At 30.1% G+C, this 24,836-nt stretch overlaps 2 protein-coding genes and 1 long non-coding RNA gene across 5 annotated transcripts; 1 reads left to right on the forward strand and 2 right to left on the reverse strand.

Annotated features, from left to right (window-relative positions):
* The first annotated feature begins 387 nt into the window (after positions 1 to 387).
* LOC120088354 lies at positions 388 to 9,834 on the forward strand. Of its 3 annotated transcripts, XR_005484898.1 has the most exons (4): positions 397 to 913; positions 6,747 to 6,912; positions 7,931 to 7,988; positions 8,455 to 9,834. It is a non-coding gene; the product is annotated as an uncharacterized LOC120088354 (long non-coding RNA). The 3 variants fall into 3 exon arrangements; XR_005484896.1 differs by having other exon boundaries at positions 388 to 913; positions 6,747 to 7,988; XR_005484897.1 differs by lacking the exon at positions 7,931 to 7,988 and having other exon boundaries at positions 398 to 913.
* On the reverse strand, positions 3,729 to 6,034 carry LOC120088353 (auxin-responsive protein SAUR21-like). The gene has a single exon (XM_039045579.1). It carries the CDS (start codon positions 5,655 to 5,657, stop codon positions 5,370 to 5,372), a length of 288 nt encoding a protein of 95 aa, XP_038901507.1. The 5' UTR covers positions 5,658 to 6,034; the 3' UTR covers positions 3,729 to 5,369.
* Positions 9,835 to 14,827: 4,993 nt separating the features above from the next.
* Positions 14,828 to 16,087, reverse strand: LOC120088632 (auxin-responsive protein SAUR24-like). Its single transcript, XM_039046050.1, has one exon. The coding sequence runs from the start codon at positions 15,949 to 15,951 to the stop codon at positions 15,664 to 15,666; it is 288 nt and encodes a 95-aa protein (XP_038901978.1). The 5' UTR covers positions 15,952 to 16,087; the 3' UTR covers positions 14,828 to 15,663.
* Positions 16,088 to 24,836: the final 8,749 nt, after the last annotated feature.

A 24,836-nucleotide genomic window follows, 5' to 3' on the forward strand; every position in this document is an offset into this window, starting at 1 on the left:
GTTAGAGAGAGATTTATGTGTGATTGTAATAATATTTTACGTGGTAGAATTTATTTGGTCCGTGGTTTTTTCTTCTGTTTAAAGTTTTTCTACCTGAATTCTTGTATTCCTAGTTTTGTTGCTTTCTTTTAATTTATCTGTTTATTTCTAGCCGTGGGTCTTTTTCTCTATGCCCCATGTTTTGGTGTGTAGACCCCTCTTGCTCCAAGAAAAGGAAGCCATAGTCCAATTTCAAAACTAAATGGCTGATCTGTTTGACAAGTTACTGTTTCAATGGACCCAGTGCAATGGCTGAGAATAGACTCGTGAACAGTGAGATAGGGCCCAAATTTCGGTCGAAAAATCAGACAGATCCACAGCTCGTCAGCGTGGAAGTCATAAAAGATGTTGCAATTTCGTCAACATAGGGGGCGTGTTGTCTGAATGATGTTTATATTTGAAGACTTTGACATTCAAAGATTTTTATTATTTATGTCGCGTAAACTATTAGAAATCGGCCCGATCTCGTGATTGATTTCCTTGATTCTTCCATGTTGATCAAGGAAACAAATCATGGCCCTCTTCACTATCTGGTCAGTATGCTAATTCTCTTTCAGTTCTTAACATCCCATTGCTATAAGATTCAGTCATTGAGTTCTTAACATCAAGCAATGGTTTCTGCTGATGCCTCTTTGATGGAAAGGTCTACTTGGCAGCAGCATTAGCTCCGAGAACTTCTAAGTAGTTCCGAGACCAATCGGAACTGAAACGCGGCCGTAAGCTATGTGCAAACTTCTTCATTTCACAACAACCAAGTCTCAAGAATGGAAGGAGGGAATACATTGGGGGTTTAGATCAATGTTATTGCAAAGGTTGTCAGAGTTGCAGTCTCAAAGGACATGCTAAAGACCAACAAGCTCAAACTCTAATCCAGGTTCTTAATTTATGGACTTATTAATTTCCCCTTTTAAATTTGTTCTGTCAAGAGAATGGAAGTTTATTTCTCTTGAGCAACATCATATTTGGGAATGAAGATGAAAGTATAGAGTGAAAGGTTAAGTTCATCGTGTCAAAGCAGCTTTAGTGCATGTTTGGTAGTGATTTTAAAATTATTAAATTCACTTTTATATGTTTAAAATCACTCTAAAATACACTTTGAATCACTCAAAATCAATTAGTTATTTAATTTTTTACTTTTAAATTCAATTTTCATTCTATTAAAATTGATTTTGAATTACTAAAAGCAATTTTGGAGTAATTTTGAAAAGGACAAAAGAGGATTTAAACATTTCAGAATCATTCTAGAATATGCAATTATGTTCGGCTGATGGCTGGCTGGTCATTTTTGGTTGAGTTCACAATTTTTTTAATAAAATAGAGGAAGGGTATTAATGGATAATGTTTTTTGCTTGAATTTTTCTCAGTTATGCCTAAACTGTGGCTATGTATAGTTATTTTTTTTCTATACTCTTGAATGCATAAATAAATCTCAATTAGTTTGCTGGTATACCCATATGAGGATAAGTTGTAGGTCCTTTCTCATGAGAACTTGCTAGATGTTACGATAATAAAATTACTTTTATTCATCAACTTAAAACTCTTGGGTCAACTGTGATTTAACATAATATCAGAGTAAGTGATTCAAGAAGTCGTGTGTTCAAACTCAAAGTCCTGTAATGTTATTTCCTTTCCAATTAATATTGATTCTCACTTGTTGGGTCTTATACATATTTCAAACCCACAAGCCACCAACTTAAGCTTTTTGGTCAATAAGTGGTTTAACATGGTATCACCTTCACTCATCAACTTAAGTTTTATAGATTTAATACAATTAATTTTGAGATGGAACCCTATGTTATCTAATAGAATGTTCACATAGACTTGTCTTACACAAAAAAGATTGGAACATTCTGCTGCATACCATAACTTTTCTCTGCTTTTCCTCTAACTTAACCTCCTTCTTGTATTTTGTTTTTTTGTTTTTTTGTTTTTTTTAACATTAAGAATATGTTTAGAATGACTTGCTAAATGCTTAGAAATACTTTTTTACATAAACGATTCTACTGTTCGTCGGGATGGAATGACAGGATTCGAATGTTTCATTTAGATCTCTCACAAGAGAGTTCAAATGCTTTATACTTCTGACTGCTTGAACTTACAATTATTTAGCCATCCTTCATTAAGCAACACACCTTCAGCTCAAATGGTGTCTCCTCTGTTGGGTGGTTGCCTTGAAAAATCTAGTGAAATCTTCCAATGAAACTCAACCTTGAAATAGGTTCTATTCTTCAAAATGACAAATTTGTAAAACACACAACAGAAATACAAGTAAATCCTTAAAATCTACACCAAATACGAGTTTGCTTGAACCCAAAAAAACCCTTAAAGCAAAGTTTCCATACTATAGCTCATTAGAGAACTACAATAACCAAAAAAAAAACTTGGTTCTTAGTTCTTATTGGAGAGGCAGGGTGGCTTGATATATCTCAGCCTCTTACTAGGTTTCATTCAAGCATCCAATATTGTTGTCCGCTTGATCTTTTTAGTTATATCCGTAGAGTATGACCAAAGACCTACTTTAGCTAGAAAAGAAGAAGATCATAGGCAATAAATGGGGGACTACAACTTCATTGATATGAGACTTGTCAAGTCGAACAAAAATAAAACTATGAGAATTTATACGTAAAGTTGACAATAAGATACCATTATGGAAATATGTGAATCATTCTAATGAGTCAAAAGAAAAATATTGTCCATCAGATGTTGCATTTCTTGTGTAGATTCTTTAGAGAAAGGAATAAGATAGCCTTATCTTATATTCGTCTTTTTAATCTTTGAAATTTGGACTCTTTTTTAATGCCCCTTGTTTTCCTTGTAGTCTTAGTTATGTAAAGTTCATTAGGTATACCATACTAGTGTCAAATAATCCACATCACTCTAATGTTTTGTCTTAAAATTCTTTAGTTGCAATTTCCCCTTCTATTATTCTTGTTAGTCACCAAAAAAAAAAAAACTTCCCAATTTCCTCAATGATTCTCTTTGGGGATGACTCTCTTTCTTCTGATTTACCATATAATTTGATAAGCTAGTTCCTCTTCTCTCTCATATCCAAAGAATTGCTTTAATACCCTTTTGTTACTCTCATTTGTAAGTCTTCGTATGATTTTCTAGTTTCTATTTTTCCTTCTGTTAAAGTGTTGATAGAGCATTAAATTTACCTTCACTCATCAACTTAAGCTTTTGGGTCAATCGATGATTTAACATGGTACCAAAACAGAAAATCTTTTGTTCAAACCCCTACAAGGTTATTTCCTCCCAAATTGATATTGATTCCACTTGTTGGGTCTTCTACGAATTTTCAAGCCCACAAGTAGGAGTGTTAAAAAAACTTAATGATCCGAAAAAATAGATCAATTTAACCCAATCCGTGCGGTTTGAGTTAGGTTATCAACTCATTTGGGTTGGGTTGGGTTCAAATAAATGAAAATTTTATGGGTTGGGTTGGTTCATGGGTTCACCTAGTATAACCCAAACCAACCCGAATTTATTATTAACTTTAAAATGTATTTTTTATTACTTATAACACAATTATTTATACATATATTTATTTTAATTTTATTTAATTCCAATATTTTTTGAATAATTTATTCTTCAGCAACTCTTAAAAATAGTTTCCTAGCACTTTAGAAAGAATTTTTTTTTACATATTTACGTTTTGCTTCTTTTTAAAACAAAATTTTAAATAAATAACCCGACTAACCCGAACCAACCCAACTCAAATATTTCATGATTGGGTTGGGTTGGGTCCATTTTTCAATAAGGGTTATTTGGGTTGACGAAATTTATAATCCGAAAAATTGGGTTAGATCTAAAAAGTCTTTCAAACCAATCCAATCCATGAACACCCCTGCCCACAAGTGAAGGTGAGTATTATAGTAGTTAATGTAATATTAAATTTACCTTCACCTATCATCTAAATTTTTTAGTCAATTGATAATTTAACACCTTCCATCTTTCCTTCTTTTCCTTTCTTCACCATTCTGTTTCTAAAAACTTTATGCAACTTGAAAGAACTTTTAGTTAGGTTGGTTGTGAAGAATATCCTCAAATGAATCCTCCACCCAATGCAAACCAATTAGAAAAGAAAGAAAATCTTCTTTCTTCTCTCACATTGATCTCATTACCATTAGAACTAGTCACTAATCTAATGGAAAAGGACTTGTTTTAAACCTCAAATTGATTGAAGTCCATGGAATATTTCATCCTTATACTCCATTATTGAGGAGAAAATTGAAATCATCCCAAGTGAAAGAAAAATTCTTTCAATCAAAGATTTTGGTAAGAAATCAAGCTTTCATTGAGAAAGAATGAGACAAGTACAAAGGCAAAGCAAAGGAGCCCAAAAAAACTACAAAAAGGGCCTCTAATCCAATAAAATCAAACCGATATCATAATTACAAAAGATTCTATTAATTGATACCCATAACGAGGCATTAAACCTTGTTCTTTCCATTAGAGTTATATAGTACCTTCACATAGATAGAGTCCATTTTTTATACATTAGATTCAAAGTTCTCGACTCTCAAATTTTTGTTGGATCATTTCATGCTACAAAGACAACGATATATATATTGACATAAATTATGTGTGTAAAGTATGAGTCATTTATATGTTTTTGAAAAATAAATTCAACCAAATTGTCCTAGTTTATTGATGCTCTTCGACGAAATCCTTAGATCTTTGTTTACAACACAACTTTCAAAATGAGCATTAGAGAGTAAAGGAAGCCTCTCCTACGTTTACTTAATTGTCGTGTAATTTCTGTACATAGTATTGCAATTTAACTACTGATGTGGATAATATATGGTTTCTTTGTCCCAAAAAAGTGTTTAGATCACCAATCAACCCAAAAACTTAAGCTTATAGGTGAAAGTAAATTAAATATTATATTATCTAACACTTTCCTTCACTTGTGGACTTGAGATATATGGAAGACCCAACAAATAGAAATCAATATTAGTAGGAGGAAATAACATTGCAGGGTTTGAAAACATAGCCTCTTGGACTATTCGCTCTGATACCACGTTAAATCACCGATTGATCCAAAAACTTAAACTAATAGGTGAATGTAAATCTAATATTATATCATCTAACGAAGTGCACTCACTAGTAGACTATTAAAAACCAAACAAGAGAATAAAACAACTGATGGAGAATTGCTTTGTTTGTATCATGACTTGGTGGGAAATTCACCAAGGAAATGCCACTAAACATGAAGCAACATAGTATAACTTTCCTTTCATACAACATTTGAATGAATCAGAACACCAACAAATGGTGAAAAAAAATGTTGTAAAAAAATTGTTGGATAGCCTTTGTTGTCCTTCCTTTTATGACTGTTGAAATCTAGAAGTAAGATCTACAAAGGCATCTTCTTTGCAAGGAATAGTTAAACCTCCTTGGGGATGATGGAATCCAAACTCTTCCTCAGCATGGCTGAGAAGTTGTTTGAATGAAGGATGGTTTAGGAAAGATATCGGAACCACGAAACGTTTCCTTTGAATATCGATCTCGCCTACATAAACAGCAATATGACCTCTTGGTACATTTGACTGGTTTTTCATCTTTAGAATTTGCTTGGCATGATGAATCAAAGACGATGGCAAACGAATCCCCATTGCTAAATTCTTCGTCGACTCGAGAACACGTCTAAAGAAGAGGCAAGCAAGCGAGCGCCCTCTAAAAAAATTTCTTTGGTTTATGAATATGTTTCGAGTGTTTGAAGGCTCATTTGAAGTTCGTATATATAGACTTTTTCCCCCTAAAAAAAGAGCTGTTTTTTTGTGATTGCTGATCTGTTCTTGCTGAATTTCTAATGAATGTGGGGTATTCAAGACTGTTGTTGGGAAGACCTCCTCACATGGCTTTGATCAACATAGAAAAGAACTCTACATTTCTCTCTCTTTCACACAAAACAAAGACTGTACAAGGAAATTGCATATCCATGTGATTGACTTTCTGGGAAAGAGCTAATGGCTACATCATTGAACCTAATTTTCAGGTTAAATGAGAGAGGGGATGGATAATGAATTCATCGAATCAAAAATTATATCGTGTTTCGGTACGAATCAGTCCTTCTTCATAAAGACCAGCTGGTTGAATTTTAAAGACAGACAATGGAACAAGGATGAGTTATGCTTTTCATTGTCTAAGGGAGTTAAAGTAGTTGTATCTACTTTGAGCAGCTGGCATAGCTGGATTTTCATAGCTCTAACTATGAGATGGATTGAATCTTATTATACATTGTGGTTTTTGTGGGACTCTAAAGACTGCAGTGTGTCGATGTTTCGTTTCTGTTGAGAAAATGAAATCGATAAAGAATAATAATGTCGTGAAAACACTAATTAGAGTCTCAGTGTTTGTTAAACAAAAAGAAGATACTAGAAAATATTATGAAATAGACAAATAAAGATAAACGGAAAAAGCGTAAACAATAAATATTCAACTTACAGATTTACGTGGTTCATTAACAGTGTGTTAACTATGTTCAAGAGAACATAGGATTAGAAAGTTTATATAGCACACTTCTTTAGATCCTAGTATCATAAACATAAATAACATAAAGATCGCAAATACTCATGTACTTGGTTGTTCAGAACACTAGATAACAAATTCAAGGTATTTCAACGAAAAATGAGAGAGTGAAATCCAATGGATGAATAAACTTCTTATTGAAGTAAAAAAATGTTGATTATAACCCGTGACAGGTGGTAGCCAATGGCAATGTGCAACTTTTTTCCAAACTAGCAACCTCGACGTGTAGCACCCAATGAACTCATTGGCAGATGGAGCGAGAAAGTGAGATAAAAAAGGGAAAGAGCAAGAGAGGAAAAGAGAGAACAAATGCGGGAAAAAATTGATATGTTGGCAAAGGTTAGAACATTTTATTTTGAAAAAGTCGGTCAAATTTCATTTGAGTCCAATTTCTTAGGTCATCCATAAAAAAAAACTCCCGTAAAAGATATATTTTTAACATTGATCAAAAGTACAACTCCATTAAAGAAAAATGAAAGTGTCACATACTATCAGTAGAAAGCTTTCTAACAAACAAAGCTTGAATTATTAGCTTCACTTGTCTTAGAGAGCAATTTGAATGTTATGATTAACTTTTGATAATGTAGCTTGATAACACAGAGATAACAACTAAAACCAAATGGGGTTATGAACTTTGAAATGGAAAAGTTTTGATAAGAATTGTTTAGTGGTATTTCTCTCTTTTGGAGCTTTGGAATTTGGCAATACTTCTGGTTTCTTAATTTCCGTTTAGTAATTATTTGATTTTTAATTTATAGTTTTTTTTTTTTAAATTATGCTTGTTTTCTCACAATTTTTCACTTGTAATTTTCAAATTTTGTTACGTAAACATACATCCATCAACTCCTTAAATTGGTGTAAACATTATTGAAGTTTGCACATTTACTTATCAAGTAACTTTATTTGTTATTTTTTTATTTTTTTTACTTTCCACATTTTTTAGGAATCCTTCCTTACCTCTATTTCTACTTTTTATATTTATCAAGTAACTTATCTTCCTTTCTTGATCTACTTTTAACAATTATTGAGGAACTCCATCTTACAATTTTAGGAAAATTGTCGGTTTTGACCCAAAATTTTTTTCCCATTCAAAAGTAATCTCATCCTTAAAATCTAATTTTTTTTTTATCCCTTCTTCCAATTTTCAAACTTTAAGTGGGGGTACCCACCACATAAAAAGACATTTTACTCCCGAATAAATGATCATTCAATTGTCTTGAATATGAAATCACCTAACTTACCTAACTCACATATCTTAAAATAGAAACTTCAATCTTCAATTTCACATTTTGTTTTCAATAATAGAATGCTTTACGTAAGTTAAGGGTCCCAACCTCAGAGGAATAATCTTTTTCAGAGGGTCCAAAGTTCAGAGGAACAATTTCTTTCCTCTTTGAGAGTTCCAAAAGAAACAGGTATGTTGAAAGGTAGTTTTTTTTTTTTTTTTAAAGTCATGAAAATGGAGCAAAAAATTACTTTTTAAAGAAAGTTTTCAGTAAGCAACAAAATTCTTATTTTTTTTTTACTTGTATACGTGGAGTATTGTTACGTTTTAGAAGAAAAAGTGAAGAGAAAATTGAAAAATGAAAGTACTAGAACATGAAAAGTCTCGCGAAGTTGTCTTTCTCGTGAAGATGACTTTGTCTAACTTCACGAGACAACTCTTTTGTTCAACTTTTGTCTCATGCAATTGGACCAATCGAGCTGTCTCGTGAAGTTGATCAGGTCAACTTTCTCGTGAAGTGACCAAGTCAACTTTCTCGTGAAGTTGACCAAGTCAGCTCTCTCGTAAAGTCAACTTTCTCCTAAGTTTTTTTTTTTTTTTTTTAGTATTTATGTATACATTTCCTTCTAGCCAATAAGTTTTATTTTCACTTGCAGAATGCCTCGTTTGTCTACTACGATAGCATTTGGAATGAGGATGAACGAGAATGTGCAGGTGGTAATCTAGAGGGTTTGAATGTAAGAGGTGACATTTACTTTCAAGACTTCTTGTTGGAGGTGTATAATCTAAGTGGGATTGACCCAAAAAACCACGATCTCACCCTAAGATGTCTATAAAATTTTGGATCTAGGGTTCCTACGTATTTGATACGAAATGATCAAGAAATTAGGTTCTTTTTAAATGGTGAGGATGCATGTAGACCCACTATATATTTATCAATGAAATCCAAACTTATGTATTGCGAGAATGATTTAAAGAACCCCAGTTGCTCATACCAATCAAGCTTTCCATACAATTTAGCCCAAGAATATCCATCCCCTTATATCCTACACAACCTTCCTTTGAAAAAAATTATTCATCAGAGACTATGCTACATCACTAACCTTTTTAGATAATAATGTTGCCCCATATAACCTATCTGATGACAGTTTCTTTGTTTATCCATACAATCCCAAGGATAATGGTTCATCCTCCTCAATGTACAGTGAGGAGAATATTGGTTGTGCAGACGGGGGGTTTGGGCATAATGTAAGTGAGGAGGATGACATAGAAGATGAAAATGTACGTGTTGAAGGGGTTCTTGAGCATGGTGTAGGAGAGGAGAACGTGAATTTTGTTAAAATGTTAAATACCTATTCGTGTCACAAAACAAGGTACAATGTTAAAATCCCTAGTGAAATAAAATACCTTTAAAAAGGACGAATTTCACAAGAAAGAAGCCAGAGAGCCATGACCAAAAGACAAATTTTGTGCAGTTTGCAAAAAAGCTTAAGTTGCACTCTCTGTGGGTTTGTCTCGTGAAGTTGAGTTGATTTCTGTCTTTTGTGTCGTAAAGTTGATTTGAAGTCAGTCTTCTACCTCTCGTGAAGTTGAGTTTGTTGGGTTTTATGTCCTAAAACTTGTAGATAGTAAATGTTATTAATTGGTTGTCATCAATAAAGAGTTACTTATGTTAATTCAATAAATGTTATTAATTGTGTTATCTATTTTGTCCTAATAACCCAAATTCAATAAATCAACATCCAAGGTGGCCTGATGAGTCTTGAATTGTATGTAGAGACATACATGAATCAATGTTCAAAATACAACCTAAAGGGTTTATAATATAGAGATAAGGTTGGGTACCTTATCCTAGTAACACTATGGATACGACCCACTTTGTATTTGATACAAACGCAATGATCCATCGTATTCGTGTAGGTGAAAAGCGAGTGGGGGTATCCTATGCAATGAGTTTGCATAAGACCAGACCGCGAAATAGTAACCACTAGATGTAACACCATTAACTAGTTAGGTTCTTATTTCAATAGGATGAACTAGGCAACTTAGTCTTAATCCTGAGTATATTATGAACTCTTGTTCATGAGGAATTGTCCTTTGATTTGTATGGGTGAGGGTGGCCAGTTCGCCGACATAATATGCCTACCATTTTACAGAGAAGACCAACTGGGAACATAATAATACAAGATGGAATTCACTTCTTCCTGCCTTAAGGGTAGGTAGATGAGTGTTCCCTTAAGTGGTGTCTCCGAGACTTGAACAAAGAGTTGTACCCTTTTACTGACCCGAAAGGGGTTTCTGTTTATTGATTGGATCATAAACAGGTTGTTCATTAGAGGAGCACTGGTACTTAAGGAGTCAGAAGTAACCCAATGGTAAAACGGTAATTTGACCCAGTTGGAGTTACGAACACTCATGAAGGACTAACTTGTTGTTATTGATCTATATCCGTGGACACATAAATATATATGTAGTGTGAAGAGTACAGTTGTGGGTCTTTAGTGGAGTGTACCCACAGTCAACAAACATTGATTAATTTGGTTAATGAGTTTAGCCAATTAATCTCATATCATTGAAGCTTCTGATCTACAGGTCCACCAAGTTCCCTTGTTAGCTAACTAGAGTATATTTAAGAAGGATAATTTGAATTGTTCAAATTAATTCGAGGAAACTATATATTAATGTGATTAATATATAATTGATTATGAATATAATCTACAATTCAAATTGGAAAGAAATACTTAAATAAGATTCAAATAATTAATTCAAGTGAATTAGATTCATAGAGAATTAATTAATAGAGAGGTATTGCACATAAGCATACGATGTTTATGATAATTAAATATATACACATTAAATTGGATTTAATGTATAAATAGTTATTTAATTGATGTGCAAACTAAATTAAATAATATTTAATTGTGCTAATTAATTAAATAAGTGTTATTTAATTAACTAATTGCGGAAAAGAGAAATAGGAAAATGATTAGGAAAATGGCTTGACAGTTCTCTACATAAAGACCTCCATATGGACCATCTGACAATACACAGCACACAAGTGTTATTGTGCAGAATTTTCGCTAAGCCACAAAAAGAGAATCCTCTCTACTCTCCAAAACCCTTTTCTCCTCTCCCTCTCCTAATAGTTGGATATCACATATCCCTTTATTGGAATCCTAGAGAATAATGAGGTTACTCTCGTGGTAGTGTTCGAGATTGTTTAAGAAATCGTTCATGATCAAGATCGTTGGAGGAGCCGTTCGTAAGAAATTCGAGAGGATTATTCTTGAAGATTGGGAATCTACAAAGGTAAGAACGATTCTAATCTTTTTTTTTTCCTAAAGCATGCTATTTTACATGTTTATATTATGTTTAGTTTATGTAAAAATTAAATTAAGGGATGCAAGGCGTTCACAACGCTTCTACTGCGAGATCTGATCCCCTATAAAGTTGATTTTTGTTTTCCATCTCATGAAGTTACTTCATGAGACAAACGACAGAAATCAACTCAACTTCACGAGAGGAAGAAGTTAGTCTTTTGTCTCTCGTGAAGTTGAGTTCATTTATGTCTTTTGTCTCGTGAAGTAACTTCACAAGACAAACTTACAATATTACGAGACAAATGACAAAAAACTTTCGAGCTATGTTAAAAACTTCCCACTATTGCAAATACTTCACAAGACAAACATTGGCAACAACTTCATGAGATATTTTTCTTCTGAAGTTCAATACACCCAAAAAATGTCAAATCAAACCCAGACGAATATATAACCCTTACCCCAAATATTTTATAGGTTCTTTTAAGTTCTTAAAGTTCAAAGGATGATTAAAAAAAGGGTTTTGGGTTTTTTACTACACATTCCTACCAGAAATCACACACTCCCCCTATAAATAATAGAATCGATACATTTAGAAAGAAAACAAATAGAAATGATATCTTTTGTCAAAATCCGAATCGGACGAAGGGGTAATGGAAGATGAAAAGATTGGTCTTTTTTATAGAGGCAAGGGAGTCTTTGCGAGAAGAGAGTCCAACAATGGTGAAGACAACTCAACAAGAAGAAGAATAAACCCTAACTTCCACCGGAAGATGAAGAGATTTCCACGGGAAGATGAGATTTGATTTAACTTTTTTAAATAACCATTTATTTAGGAGTAAAACTATCTTTTTACGTGGTGGGTCCCCCCACTTAAAGTTTGGAAAAAGGGTTAAAAATAGTAGATTTTAGATGAGGTTACTTTTGAAGGGGGAAAAAGTTTTTGGGTCAAAACTGGTAATTTCCCGCAAGTTTATACCCAAAACACAAACTTACTAACTCCAACATATTAACTCCAAACTTATTAACCCCGTTTAGTTAATCAAATGTTCCCTTGAATTCTTAGCTAATTTCAAAAAACAAAAACAAGCCCAACAAGGCTACCTAAATAGAGCAAGAATGAGACTCACTAAATTTCATTGTTAGAAATTTGAGGATTTCACTCACACGGCTAGGTTTAGACCAAGGCTTGGATACTAATTGATAAGGACAACAAGACCTTTACCGATCTTTATAATGGTATGATATTGCTTACTTTGAGCATAACTCTTGTTTTGAAGCCACCCAAAAGGCCTCATATCAATGGAGATAACTGTCCACACTTATATATCTATAATCATTCTCTTCTCTAATCAATCTAAGAATTAGTTTACACTCCCAATAGTATATTTTGTTGTCTAAATTTTAGGAGTGTTTTCACATTTTCAAATATTATATAGGAAATAAGAAAACCATGAACAAACACAGCAAAAGAACCAAATGATTTACTTAAAGGAACCCAAAAGGTCACCATGTCTATCCAATCCTTTAAATAAGGAGCAACATCTGCATGTGAGAAGCTTTCTGCTATAAACAAGTGGACCCAATAAGGCAGTGGCCAATGCCTAAAAATAGATTTGTGCTATTGAAACTGAAAATATGCTTTAAAATAGGCAACTGGACCTCAAACTGTACCATACCATTCAACTGTGAACAAGTATGGCATAGAACTTTTTATCAATATTTAAGAAGGCAAGTTGTAAATATATAAAGCACTTGGAGTATTAATGTTCTTGCTTTTACATTTGTAGTACGAGATTTCATCACAAAATCAATTGACAAAAAAAAAAGAGTCATCCATCTATCTTAAAAAGAGTGTAAGGTCTCCTGATTTTTCTAATGTAAGATTCTCAATGTCCCCTCGAGATGGTGCCTCTTTTGGGTTCACCATTTTTTTATTGGATCACATTTTCTTTTTATTTGATCAAATTGACTCTTTGGACTTGATACCATCTTAATTTGACTGGAATAAATTATTTTATATTTCAATGAATAATTATAACATGCATAGTTTTCTTAGTTAGGAAAAAGGCTCAACACATAAAAGGTAAAAAAACTATAATACGAATAAAATAAAATCTTAGGTGATTTTACAACTAATTATCTAATTTACAACCAACATATTTTAAAGGCTAAATTATCAACAAAAAAATCTGATTTTTTTTTAAAAAAAAATGAATATACCAATTCTTTCGAAGGTTCAAATATCGCTCTTAACCTTTCATAAATGTTTTGAAAGTATCACTAAAATAGAAATTTGTTCAAAGTTTAAATGATGCTTTTATGGTTTAAAATGTTTGGATTTACCCTCCATTAGCTTATCCGTTAAAATGGGGACCAAAATATAATGGATAATTAATTGAAAAATAAAAGTTCTTGTGCACCTAACTTATATGTTCTTCACTTTTTTAACACACAAAAAGGGAATCATAAGAAATTTTTTTTTAAAAAAAAATAAAAATGCCATGTGACGGTATTTTAACTATACTTGAGATTCATTAAAATTGGTGCATCCAAGAGAGCATCTAAGTTTTTCTCTTAAAGTTAAACGGTAGAAATGCACACGGATTATTATTGAAACTTACTAAAGTTCATGGATATTTTGTATAATTTAACTTATAATTTAAAAATAGATGTATAATAATTTATCTAGTTTTTAAGTGTTTAATTTTGAAAACAAGTTTTTTTAAAAAAAAAAATTGAAATATTTGATAACCCGTCAAAATAATTTTTGAACTACTTTCAGAGTGTATTTTTAACAATATTTATCAAAAGATTTTTTAAAAAAAACAACTTTTTCTAAAAACACTTTTTCTTTAGTCAATTCAAACATACGGTCAAATTTATAACCTAAAATAGTTTCCTAAAAATTGGCTGTATTTATCAATTAATCAATTTGATTGTGCAATATTTTATTACAAACTCTATTGGATAAATGATCTTCTGGTTTATTGCCCGTTATGAACAGATATCTTCAAAAGCTTGGGAGCTCATAAAACTTACCAAATTTATGCAATTATTTATGTTCATGTCAAAAGGTGACATTGACATGTATGAATTTTGAAAATAGTGTTTTTTATGTGTATTTGGTAGCAGATTTAAGAATTAAGTTTTATAATTTAAACAATTGTTTTTTTAAAAAAAATTATACTATAAAGTTTAAATGGTAGTTATCAGTTAAATATTATGTCAATTATAAACTATTATTAATTGATTTATGGATATCAAATTTTTTATATAATTATTATTTTGTAATATTAAAAAGATGAATTGAGTTTATAACTTAAAATATTATATGAATATTTTTAATTTATTAATATAATTATGTAAATTTAAGGCTAAAAAATGCATTTAGTCGCTAAACTAGTTGGTAACGATTTTATCTCTACAAATTTAAATTTGTATTAGTTTCTTGAACTTTAAATAAGTAACAACTTAGTCATTGTACTTAAAATTTGTAACAAATTAGTTCTTATTGTAAAAAAATATTATTAAAATTTAATAAAATTTCTTATACATATAGATTGATAAGTTGATTTATAGACAAAGTCATTACATAATAAAAGTTGACACATTCATTTTAAATATTTTCCATTATAGAAACTGAATTGTTACAGATTTTAAACGATTACTTATTATTAATTTTATATAATCGATCAAGGATTAAATCGTTACTCCCTTGACAAAAAAATATTGTTTTTTAACTATAGTATTAAATTTTCATCGAAATATTTCCACGTTTCTGGGTTCGACGTTGATATGAAAAGTTAATCAATATTTTCATTAAATCATCCAAAAATACACGAAACACAAAAAACAAGCATCATTTACTTATTTAAAAATAATAAAATGTTCAGGAGATTTTCAAAAATAGAAAAATAAAAGAAACTATTTTCTACTCTTCTTCTTCCGTCCAATCTCGGTCCAGCAACCACTTGGGTCTTAGGTCAAATAGAAATTTATGGCATAACCAATACAAGTCTATCAAATGTATTTTTCTATCCAAATTTACCGATTGTTTATTTATGAATTTAAATTTATTTTTTGTTTTTCTATAATTTTTCTAGAAATATAGATTCACCTCCATATTTTAGGGATATTTCCGACATCTATATTTTAAATTTTGGTTCATACGACCGGAAAACAAAACTGGAATTGCCAACTAGGCCAAAGATTTTCAAACTCAATACTGATTTTGGATCCAACAGTAAATTTTTGAAGTATAATTCTAATTCATGAGAGAAGAACATAAACAAGATCCAATGATACAGAAAAGTTGTATTTGCATTACAATTTCTGGTGAAAAAAATTCACCATTCCAACACCGCTCATTACAACACCCAAAGGCAATGTAATTGGGTTCCATCAACATTCTAACATCAGTCAGAATGCAAAAATCATCATCAACAACAATGAAGGATCTCCATTCAAAAACAAAAAAAAAAAGAAGAAGAAGAAGAGGCCAAAGGCAAAAATCGAGAATCATCCTAATTCTTCTTCTTCATGGATTTAACAAGCTTGCAATCTAGAAGTGAGATCGATGAACGCATCTTCTCCACAAGGAATCGTCAAACCTCCTTCTGGATGATCAAATCCAAACTCTTCCTCTGCTCGATTCAACAACTGTTGAAACGAAAGATGATTCAAATACGATATCGGAATCACAAATCGCTTCCTCTGTAACTCTCCGACGTACACCGCCACATGACCTTTCGGGACCGCCGATGGATTTCCCGAACTCCTCCTTAGCAATTGCTTTGCCTGAGGAATCAATGACGACGGAAGACGAAACCCCATTGCTGATGAACTGCTTGAGCAGAAAAAAAAAAACAGAGAAATGGCTGAATGTGGAAGAAATTTTGATTTGGGAATTTGAGGGAATTAGGGTTTCGAATTTATAGGGAGGGATAGGTTTGGAGAATGGTAGTTGGCCATTGGAGGGCCCCCTCCAAGAAATTAATTTAATATATTATTAATTGATGGTGTACTATATCCACTTCATTATTTCATTATTAAAGTTATTTTAAAGTTTGATACGACACACCGCGTTAGGATAGACTGGCAACTCTATTAAAATAATTTTTCAAATCAAGTATATTATTGATGAACTCAAGTTAGATCCAAATATCGAGGTAGGAGGTTGAAAAATACAATTACACTTTCTATGACCCACGTCACACACTTTATTAGGATATGTTGTCAACTCCATTAAATAATCATTTTGAGTTAAACACATTGTGTATGAACTTGTATTAAATACAAAAAAACGGATAAGGTTGAGAAATAGTAAATTACATTATGGTATGATACACACCTTGTTAGGATATATCGTCGACTCAATTGAATAATTTTTCAAATGAAACACATTGTAAGTGAACTTGAGTTAGATACAAAAGTCGGGTTAGATTGGAAAGTAGTATAATTACATTTTAGTGCAATATACGCGGTGTTAGGATAGATTGTCAAGTCAATAAATTTTTTTTAAATAAAATACATTGTTGATGAATTTGTTGGGTTGAGAAGTATATAATTATATTTTGATATGAGGCATATCTGTTAGGATGAGTTGTCTAACTACAACGAATCAATTTTCAAATCAAATGCATCGACTTATGAACTCGAGTTAGTTTCAGAAATCAAGTTAGGTTGAGAAGTATGATTACGTTTTGGTATGACACATATCGCATTAGGATTAGCTGTCAACTCCATCGAATAATTTTCCAAATCAAATATATCGTTTATGAACTCGAGTTAGTATCAGAATCAAGTTCAGTTGATAAGTATAATTGCATTTTGATATGACACACCCTGTATTAGAATAATCTGTCAATTTCATAATTAAATAAATTTTCAAAATAAATATATTATTTATGATCACTCGAGTTAGTTTTAAAGATTAAGTTAGGTTGAGAAGTATGATTATATTTTAGACTTAGTTGTGTTTTGTATTGAAGTACAATGAACTTTAAATATTAAAATAAAATTAATTAGGAATTATTGTTATTGTGTACTATTTTATAGTTAATACTTGACCAATATCTTCTGAAAATTGGCAAGTGTAGATTATTGCACATGGTATGCTTATAAACTTTTTTATTATTATTTTTTAAAAAAAGACTTTGAATAATAAATAGTTATGATATATATATTAGAACATGCTAAGAGTTAATAATTATTAGTTTTTTAGTACTAATAATGATTAGTTTATGGGAATATTTTAAGTTTAAGACTGCCATAAATATTATTGCCAATGTTATTTTAAAGTAATGTTTAAGCATATACGTTGAATGTGAACGAATCACATGGCTTCAACTGCCTCAATTTGGAGATGAAAGATTAAACAAATATTTAATTTGATTTCTGAAGTTTATAAATCTTTTATTTATTTATTTATTTTTTATTTTGAACCCTTATAATTCTTTTATTTAATCTATAATATTGGAATTGAATAATGTAATGGTGATGTAACATTTAAAGATATTCTTTTTTCTAGCGATCATCAAATAATATTAAAATTTTTCAAAATTTTGCTCATCTAGGTTTTATAATTTTGTTCTAAGATATTTGAATTTCAATATTGACTTTTCAAATACTTAAAAATAATTCAAGAAAAATATCTTTGGGCCTAATTTTATTTTCTTTTTAAAGATAATTCGAGAAAAATACTGATGTTACTAGTTTTATCCATGGGTTTCAAATTTGATTTTTATTTGGTCCCTAGATTCACTATAAGAATTTTGGTTTTTCCTGACAAAACTTTTCCTGATGCAGAAACAAGCGTCGGGAGAGAGCTCATTTTTCCTAACATTATTTCGTGGCGTCGGGAGAAAAATAAATCCCAATGAAAAGTTGACTAGTATTGGGATAAATCGGCCATCCCGATGCCTTTTTCTTTGACCATCGTCATAATCTGTGTGAGGGAAAAGATTGGTCTCTCCCGATGCCTAGTGCCTATCCTGACGGTATAGACGAGGCGTCGATTTTTAAATAAAGGTTGAAAATTTGTAATTAGAGTTATCCCAACGGTATTTAAATCGACCGTCAGGAGAATGGACGTATCTCGACGGTTTTACGAGCGTCGGGAGAGGGTTAAATTTAAAAAAGTTTTGAGAAAATTTTAGTAGTGTTAACCCGACAGTGGGTGAAAAACTGTCAGAAAAAGATATTTAGCCCGACGATTATAGAAGTGTCGGGAGTTGGTGAATTTAAATAAAAAAGTTATAAAAATTTATTAAACTTATCTTGATGGTATGTAAAACAACCGTCTGGATAATGTACTTTATCCAACAGTGCGTTGGGAGAGGGTCAATTTAAAAAACTTGTGGAATTTTTAGTAGAGTTATCCCAACAGTATTCGTAACGACTATCGGGAGAGTCTATTTATGTCGACGGTTATACGATCATCAGGAGAGGATTAATTTTTTAAAAAAAAAGTTTGAAAATTTTCATTAGAGTTATTTCAATGGTTGCCCAAACGACTGTCGGGAGAAGGCACTTACCTCGACGGTTGTCTAAATGACCGTCAGGAGAAGCTACTTCTCCCAACAATTTTTAGAGCGTCGGGAGAGGGTCAATTAAAATCCTAAAGCAGCCTCCGCCCATAGTTTCCTTCTTCTTTCTTCCAGTCTTTCTTCTCCTTCGTTCTTTCTTCTTCTAGTCGGCTCGATTTCTTCTTTCGGTGTGCCCTTCGTTGTCGTCCGGTGTGCCCAATTCTCGTCGTCTTGTTCTCACCGTCCATCTTCATTCGCAACCAAGTATGAACCACATTATTTTTTTTTTCTTTTTTCATTTTTCAGTTTTTCTGTTTTCCGATTGTATCTGCATAAGTTATGAACTTAAAAATTTTAGTGGTGCATGATTTAACATGATATGTAATAACTGAAAGAAGAAGAATAAGATTGTGTTAGTAGTGGAGAAATAAGGTTCAGGGAATAGATTTAAGAAATATGATTTCTTAATTTATGACTCTTGATATTTTTCTTTGGTATTGTGAGAGAATTTTTTTTCTAATTTTTCTGTTGTTAAATATTTTATATTTGTTTGATATGTATGTTACGATACAGTCAACATATAAAAAAAAATTTGTTGTCAACCTTTTGTGATGAATTGCATGTTTTTTATGGATTTTTTTATTGCAATTTAAATTTGTTGAATTGGATTTCTTTTCTTGAATCATATAATATTTGCATATTATATATATATATATATATATATATATATTTTTTTTTTAAATGTTGGAAATGAATTTCATGTTTATAGTAGATTACTTTGATGTGATGGATATTTTGTTGAACTAGATTTGTATTAATTAAATAAATTTGTACTAGAATTGTACTAGTTAAATGAACTAATTATTTTTATTATGTACTATATAAGTAAATAAATTTTATGACTTTGAAGTTTCATTTTTAATATTCTAAAGATGATTGGCTCATTGCTCTTCAAGTTGTAGTAGTTTCTCTTTATGATTTTTTTGCTAAACTCCATATACATGAGATGCTCAAGTAAAATTGATTTCATGTTTTTCCATAAAATATAAGAGGATTTAAATTTGAGAATTAGTAGTAGTGTTCTATTTATGAGTTTTCCTAATTAATAAATACATGAAAATTTCCATGCAAATAAAAATACATGTATATTTGAGAAGTAGTAGTATTCTCTTTATGAATATTTCTAATTCTAACCCATAAACCCATGAAATTTTCCACTTGTAATTTTTAGTAAAAAAAAATACATGAAATTTTTCACTTTTTAAATGAATTATTTTTATATTTAGTTTGATGTTGTTCTACTTGAATCGGTCATTGTATTCTATTTGGACAATTATTGTAGCCTACTTTAGCAACTTGTGCAAATAACATAACCATATTTAGGTCCATGCTTTTGAAGCATGCTTTGACTACTAGTCATCACATTTTTCTCTGTTTTCAAGTTTTGTTTATTTGATGTTATTACTATTGTTGATTTGATAATCTAAAATTAAGGCGTCGGGAGATAGTGTCTTTCGATAGAGTGTCTTATGTTATCTTTGTGTCTGAATTCATTGATAGTTGTGAACTTGTTTATTGCACAAACACTTGGAAGTTACCTTCAGCTACTTCTTCTTGTATCATGATTTTCTATTTCATGACCTTTCTTTGTTTAATTGGATTACAAGGGATTGTTAATCCGTTGTAATAAAAGAAAGAAACCCTTAAAGGAAAACTTTATTTTGAAGGATGGTTGGAGAAATTTACCCAAAAAAGAAACACAAACAAAAAAAAAATGAAATTGAAATTAAAAGTCCTAATATATATTTTAACTTGGGTTTATTATTTTTGGTCGAATATTGTTCATAAAGAAAACAACTCTTCTAACAAAAAATTAATACTTAGAAATTGAAACTATGTGTTCTAATATAACTAATTGTCTAAATCACACAGGTTCAACTTATCACATATTTATTAAGAATGGATAAGAATGGATTAAGATTAGGAACAAGTTATTGAGTATGCAGAAGGAGTATACCGATTCCTTGAAGTTACAAAACTTCATGTTAATAACTCGAGAAAAACTAGATGTCCATGCAGAAAATGTATGAATGCAATGTGGGAGCCAATAGATGGAGTTGAACGATACGAAATAATGTTTATGCTTAAGTTGAGTTTGATTGTTATTTGTATAGTGAGTTTGAGTTTAAAATGTGTAAATACGGGTTGGTTTGAAGCTAAAGTGAGTTTTATTTGTTAATGTTCTTATATTGGGTTTAAAGTTGGAGGGGTAAATGTATAATTATGAGTAAGTTAAGTTGAGTTTTAAGTTCTATATTGAGTTTGAGATTGAAATATGTAAATCTGAGTTAGTTTGTTTCAATTTATTAATGTTCTTAGTTGAGTTTTAGTTTTATATTCATTTTGAGATTGGTATATGGTATATTGAGTATTAAACTTATTTAAATTTGTCTTTTGTAGGTATCTTGAGATTTATGTTGAAGATGCATCTCCCGACAAGTTTAGTTAGGTTGTAGAATTGTGTTTTATAGGTAGTTTGTTATTGTGTAATGTTATTTTGGAATTAAGAATTTGTGGATGTTATGTTATATCTAAGACGAATAGAATTAGTAGTTGTTTATTTGACAAATTCTTAAGATTCAAACATGTTTTCTAGATATTATTTACTACTGTAGACATCTAATTAATTTTCGCAATTTTTATTTTAGTTTATTTGATATTTGTAAGATTCAAACATGTATGACATTTGTAAAAAAAAAAAAAAAAAGGATTTAAAATATAGTAAATAAAGAAAAAAGTTATTTCCAATGTTTAAATATATAATCCAACGGTACATGGGGCCAGGAAAAAGTGTAATTTCATGCTTTTTTTTTTACCTTTTCTCGACACTAAACCAGATTATTGTCGGCATAAGTAACCATTTCCTGACGGTATAGGGGTCGGGAAAAGTGTAATTTCACGCTAAAATAGTTTCACAAGAACTTTTGCCGATGGTAGCATTATAGAGCAAGCGTCGGGATAAGTAACAGTATCCCGACGTCCAAAACGAACTGTCGGCATAACCTGACTTCTCCTAACGATCGTAATTTATTCTTATCGTCAAGAGAAATAACTTATCTCGATGGTTTCATTTAGGGTCGGCAAAAAGCCCCCATCCTTGATCCATCAAAATATCTTTTTTTTTCCTATGACAAGGGTTTTTTTAGGCCGGGAAAATTTTTTCCGATGATGCTTTCCCGACAATTCTGCCGACGATTGATTTACCGTCAAGATAGGTTTTGTCGACGTTTTTACTTTGGTCCCTTGAGTAAAAAATATAACATATTAAAACTTAGGGACCAAATAAAAATCAATCTCAAAATTTAGGGATAAAAGTATAATATTTTGAAACTTACGTATTAAATGAAAACTAGATTCAAAATCTAAGGATACATATTTTTTTTAAATAAAGTTTAATTTTAAAGCTTTGAAAAAGATTTTAAGTGTTAAAAAAGAATTTATTTTTTTAAGTATTTGAAAAGTCATTTCAAATTCGCTCACTTGAGATGCGAAAAAAAAAAGAAAAAGAAAAACTTAAAGATTATGTGTTTAAATTTCACCTTTGCATATGGTACTCAATAAAAAAGTTCTCATATTGTGTTTTGGAAGAATAGTTTTTAAAAACCTGTATTAGTATTTTTGAATTTAGTTAAGAATTCAATTTTTTTTTTTTTTACTTAAAAAAGATGAAACTATTATACGAAATTAAGAGAAAACAAGCACAATTTCTAAAAATCAAATAGTCAAATGAGGCCTTAGAAATTAAATTTATTTAATAGTTAAAATTTTATATCTAATAAAACTCTAAATCTTTGGTTGGTAATCGTTTCGTTTAATTTAGTTTTTTATTTTTGAAAATTAATTTTATAGACACTCCTTTCACTTCCAAATTCTTTCTATGTTATCTATTTTTTACTAATGGTTTAAAAGACCCAAATTTTGAAATAAAAATAGCTTTAATTGTTTTTATTTTTTGAATTTAGCTAAGAATTCAACCATTATAATTAGAGTTGTAAGATGTTGGAAGGAAATAGATTTATCTCTCAAAATCAAAAATAAAAAAACGAAATGGTTACCAAATAGGATCTTAATTTTTTATTTTCTATTTTTTGAAAATTAAACTTATTACCACTACTTCCACCCCAAAATTTATTCCTTTGTTTTCTATTTTTTTTTTACCAATTGTTCATAAAATCAAGCCAAAATTTGAAAACTGAAATAAGTAGATTTTAAAAACTTGTTTTTGTTTTTGAAATTGAACTAATAATTGTAAATCATCGTAAGAAATAAGGGGAAGTAGGCTTAATTTTCAAAAATCCAAAAAATGAAATGATTATCAAATAGAATCTAAATTTTCTACCTAATAGATCCATGCCTAGCTTTAGGGTTTAGGGACTTAACATTGGACCCAAAATAAAAAATTCAGAAAACGATTTGACACAAAATTAAAAATTTAAGAATATATTAAACATTTTTTAAAAGTTAAAAGGATATATTTAGATTACAACTAATGTTTATGAATATTGATATTAAATGTCTATTAAATATTTTATTTGGATATGTGTGATAATTAATATTTGAAAATATTTGTGTTTGTTTGCGGATACTGTTGGGATTTTAAATAATATAAGAACTAACCCAAATTTTAAAATGGCTAGAAAATTCGTCAAATCTTATTTGAATGGATTTCTTATTATTATAACCAAATAAAATCAAATTTATACCATTATTATATGCATTATATACAAATAAACGTATTCAAATTCAATTCTGTCAAAAAAATAATAATAAATTACGATTCAAATATATTTGTTTAGAAAGAGTTTCAACTGCAAAATTTTACCTACTTTGTCTTCTTTTCTATCTTTACCTTCTAGTTTTTTTTATCAATGACATTAAACTTTGATTAAAACAATTTGAAAACATAATATACACTATCCATATTCTTTTGGCTAAATTATAACAAATATCTTAATTCTTTTTTAAAAAAATATCTTTATATTTTCAAAAGTTACAATATTACTCCTCAACTTTCATAAATATTTCAAAACTACTTTTGCAGTATAAATTCTTTAGAATTTCAAATAGAAATCAGAACTTAGAACTGTGTGAAGATGACCTAAAACGATGAGTTGATTCAAATTTTCATTTTATGTCACTTACTAAACCATTTCACATCTCAAATTCTATCCAAATTCTAACAAATTTCCACTCCAAAAGTATTTTTAAAATGTTTATGAAAGTTCAAAAGTAATATTGCAATTTTTGAAAGAATAAGGATATTTTTGAAACATGTGATCGAAGTTCAAGGGTATTTTTTTTTTTTTTTTATAATTTAACCTATTTTTTCATTCAATTATCCATAGAAATTTACAACATAGATCTAGTAGTTTGTTTAAATGTATGGATGAAAATCTAGAGTTTTGAATTAGATTTGTTGAAAATTTGGAAGATCTGGTGTGTGAAGTTTGTGTCTAAGATTTAGTATTTTTTTTTTTATCTCAATTTGAAAATTTATTTTTGATTTGTTTGAGTTTTTACTTGAAAATTTGGATTGTTTTTTTGAGTTTATTATTGTAATTTGGACTGATCTTGTTTTTTTATGTTGAATTGAGCTATAGTTTGAAATTGACTTTGTTATTGTAATTGGTTTTTATTTATATTATTGGACTTTATTATTTTAATTTGAAAATTTATTTTTTTGTTATTGGACTTTGTTATTGAAATTTGAAGTTTTATTTTGTTTATCTTCAAATAACAAAACTAATAAAATAACATTTTATCTTGAGACACTAAATCTATTAAATGCGTATGATATAAAAGAAGAAGAACAAAACAAGTAACGAAGAAAATTGTTAACTAAAAACTAAAATATATATATATATATATTTAAATCGAAAACCAATAAAAAAAAAAGATAAAAATATGGAAATCTTGGTCTTCATGGACCAAGTCATATGCTAACATGGAGGCACGAGGGTGATGACTTGGTTTAACTTTATTAATTTTAATTTTTAACTATATTATATTTTAATATATATTTTAATAATTTTTATTTTTTTAACCAATAAAAAAAAAAAGATAAAAATATGGAAATCTTGGTCTTCATGGACCAAGTCATATGCTAACATGGAGGCACGAGGGTGATGACTT

The sequence above is a fragment of the Benincasa hispida genome, chromosome 10 (genome assembly GCF_009727055.1).
Source record: "Benincasa hispida cultivar B227 chromosome 10, ASM972705v1, whole genome shotgun sequence".
Taxonomy (NCBI): domain Eukaryota; kingdom Viridiplantae; phylum Streptophyta; class Magnoliopsida; order Cucurbitales; family Cucurbitaceae; genus Benincasa; species Benincasa hispida.

What these genes read in the sequence shown, in the direction of transcription:
- LOC120088353 (XM_039045579.1), bottom strand. Translation starts at nt 5,657, where the DNA reads ATGGGGATTCGTTTGCCATCGTCTTTGATTCATCATGCCAAGCAAATT.
- LOC120088632 (XM_039046050.1), bottom strand. Translation starts at nt 15,951, where the DNA reads ATGGGGTTTCGTCTTCCGTCGTCATTGATTCCTCAGGCAAAGCAATTG.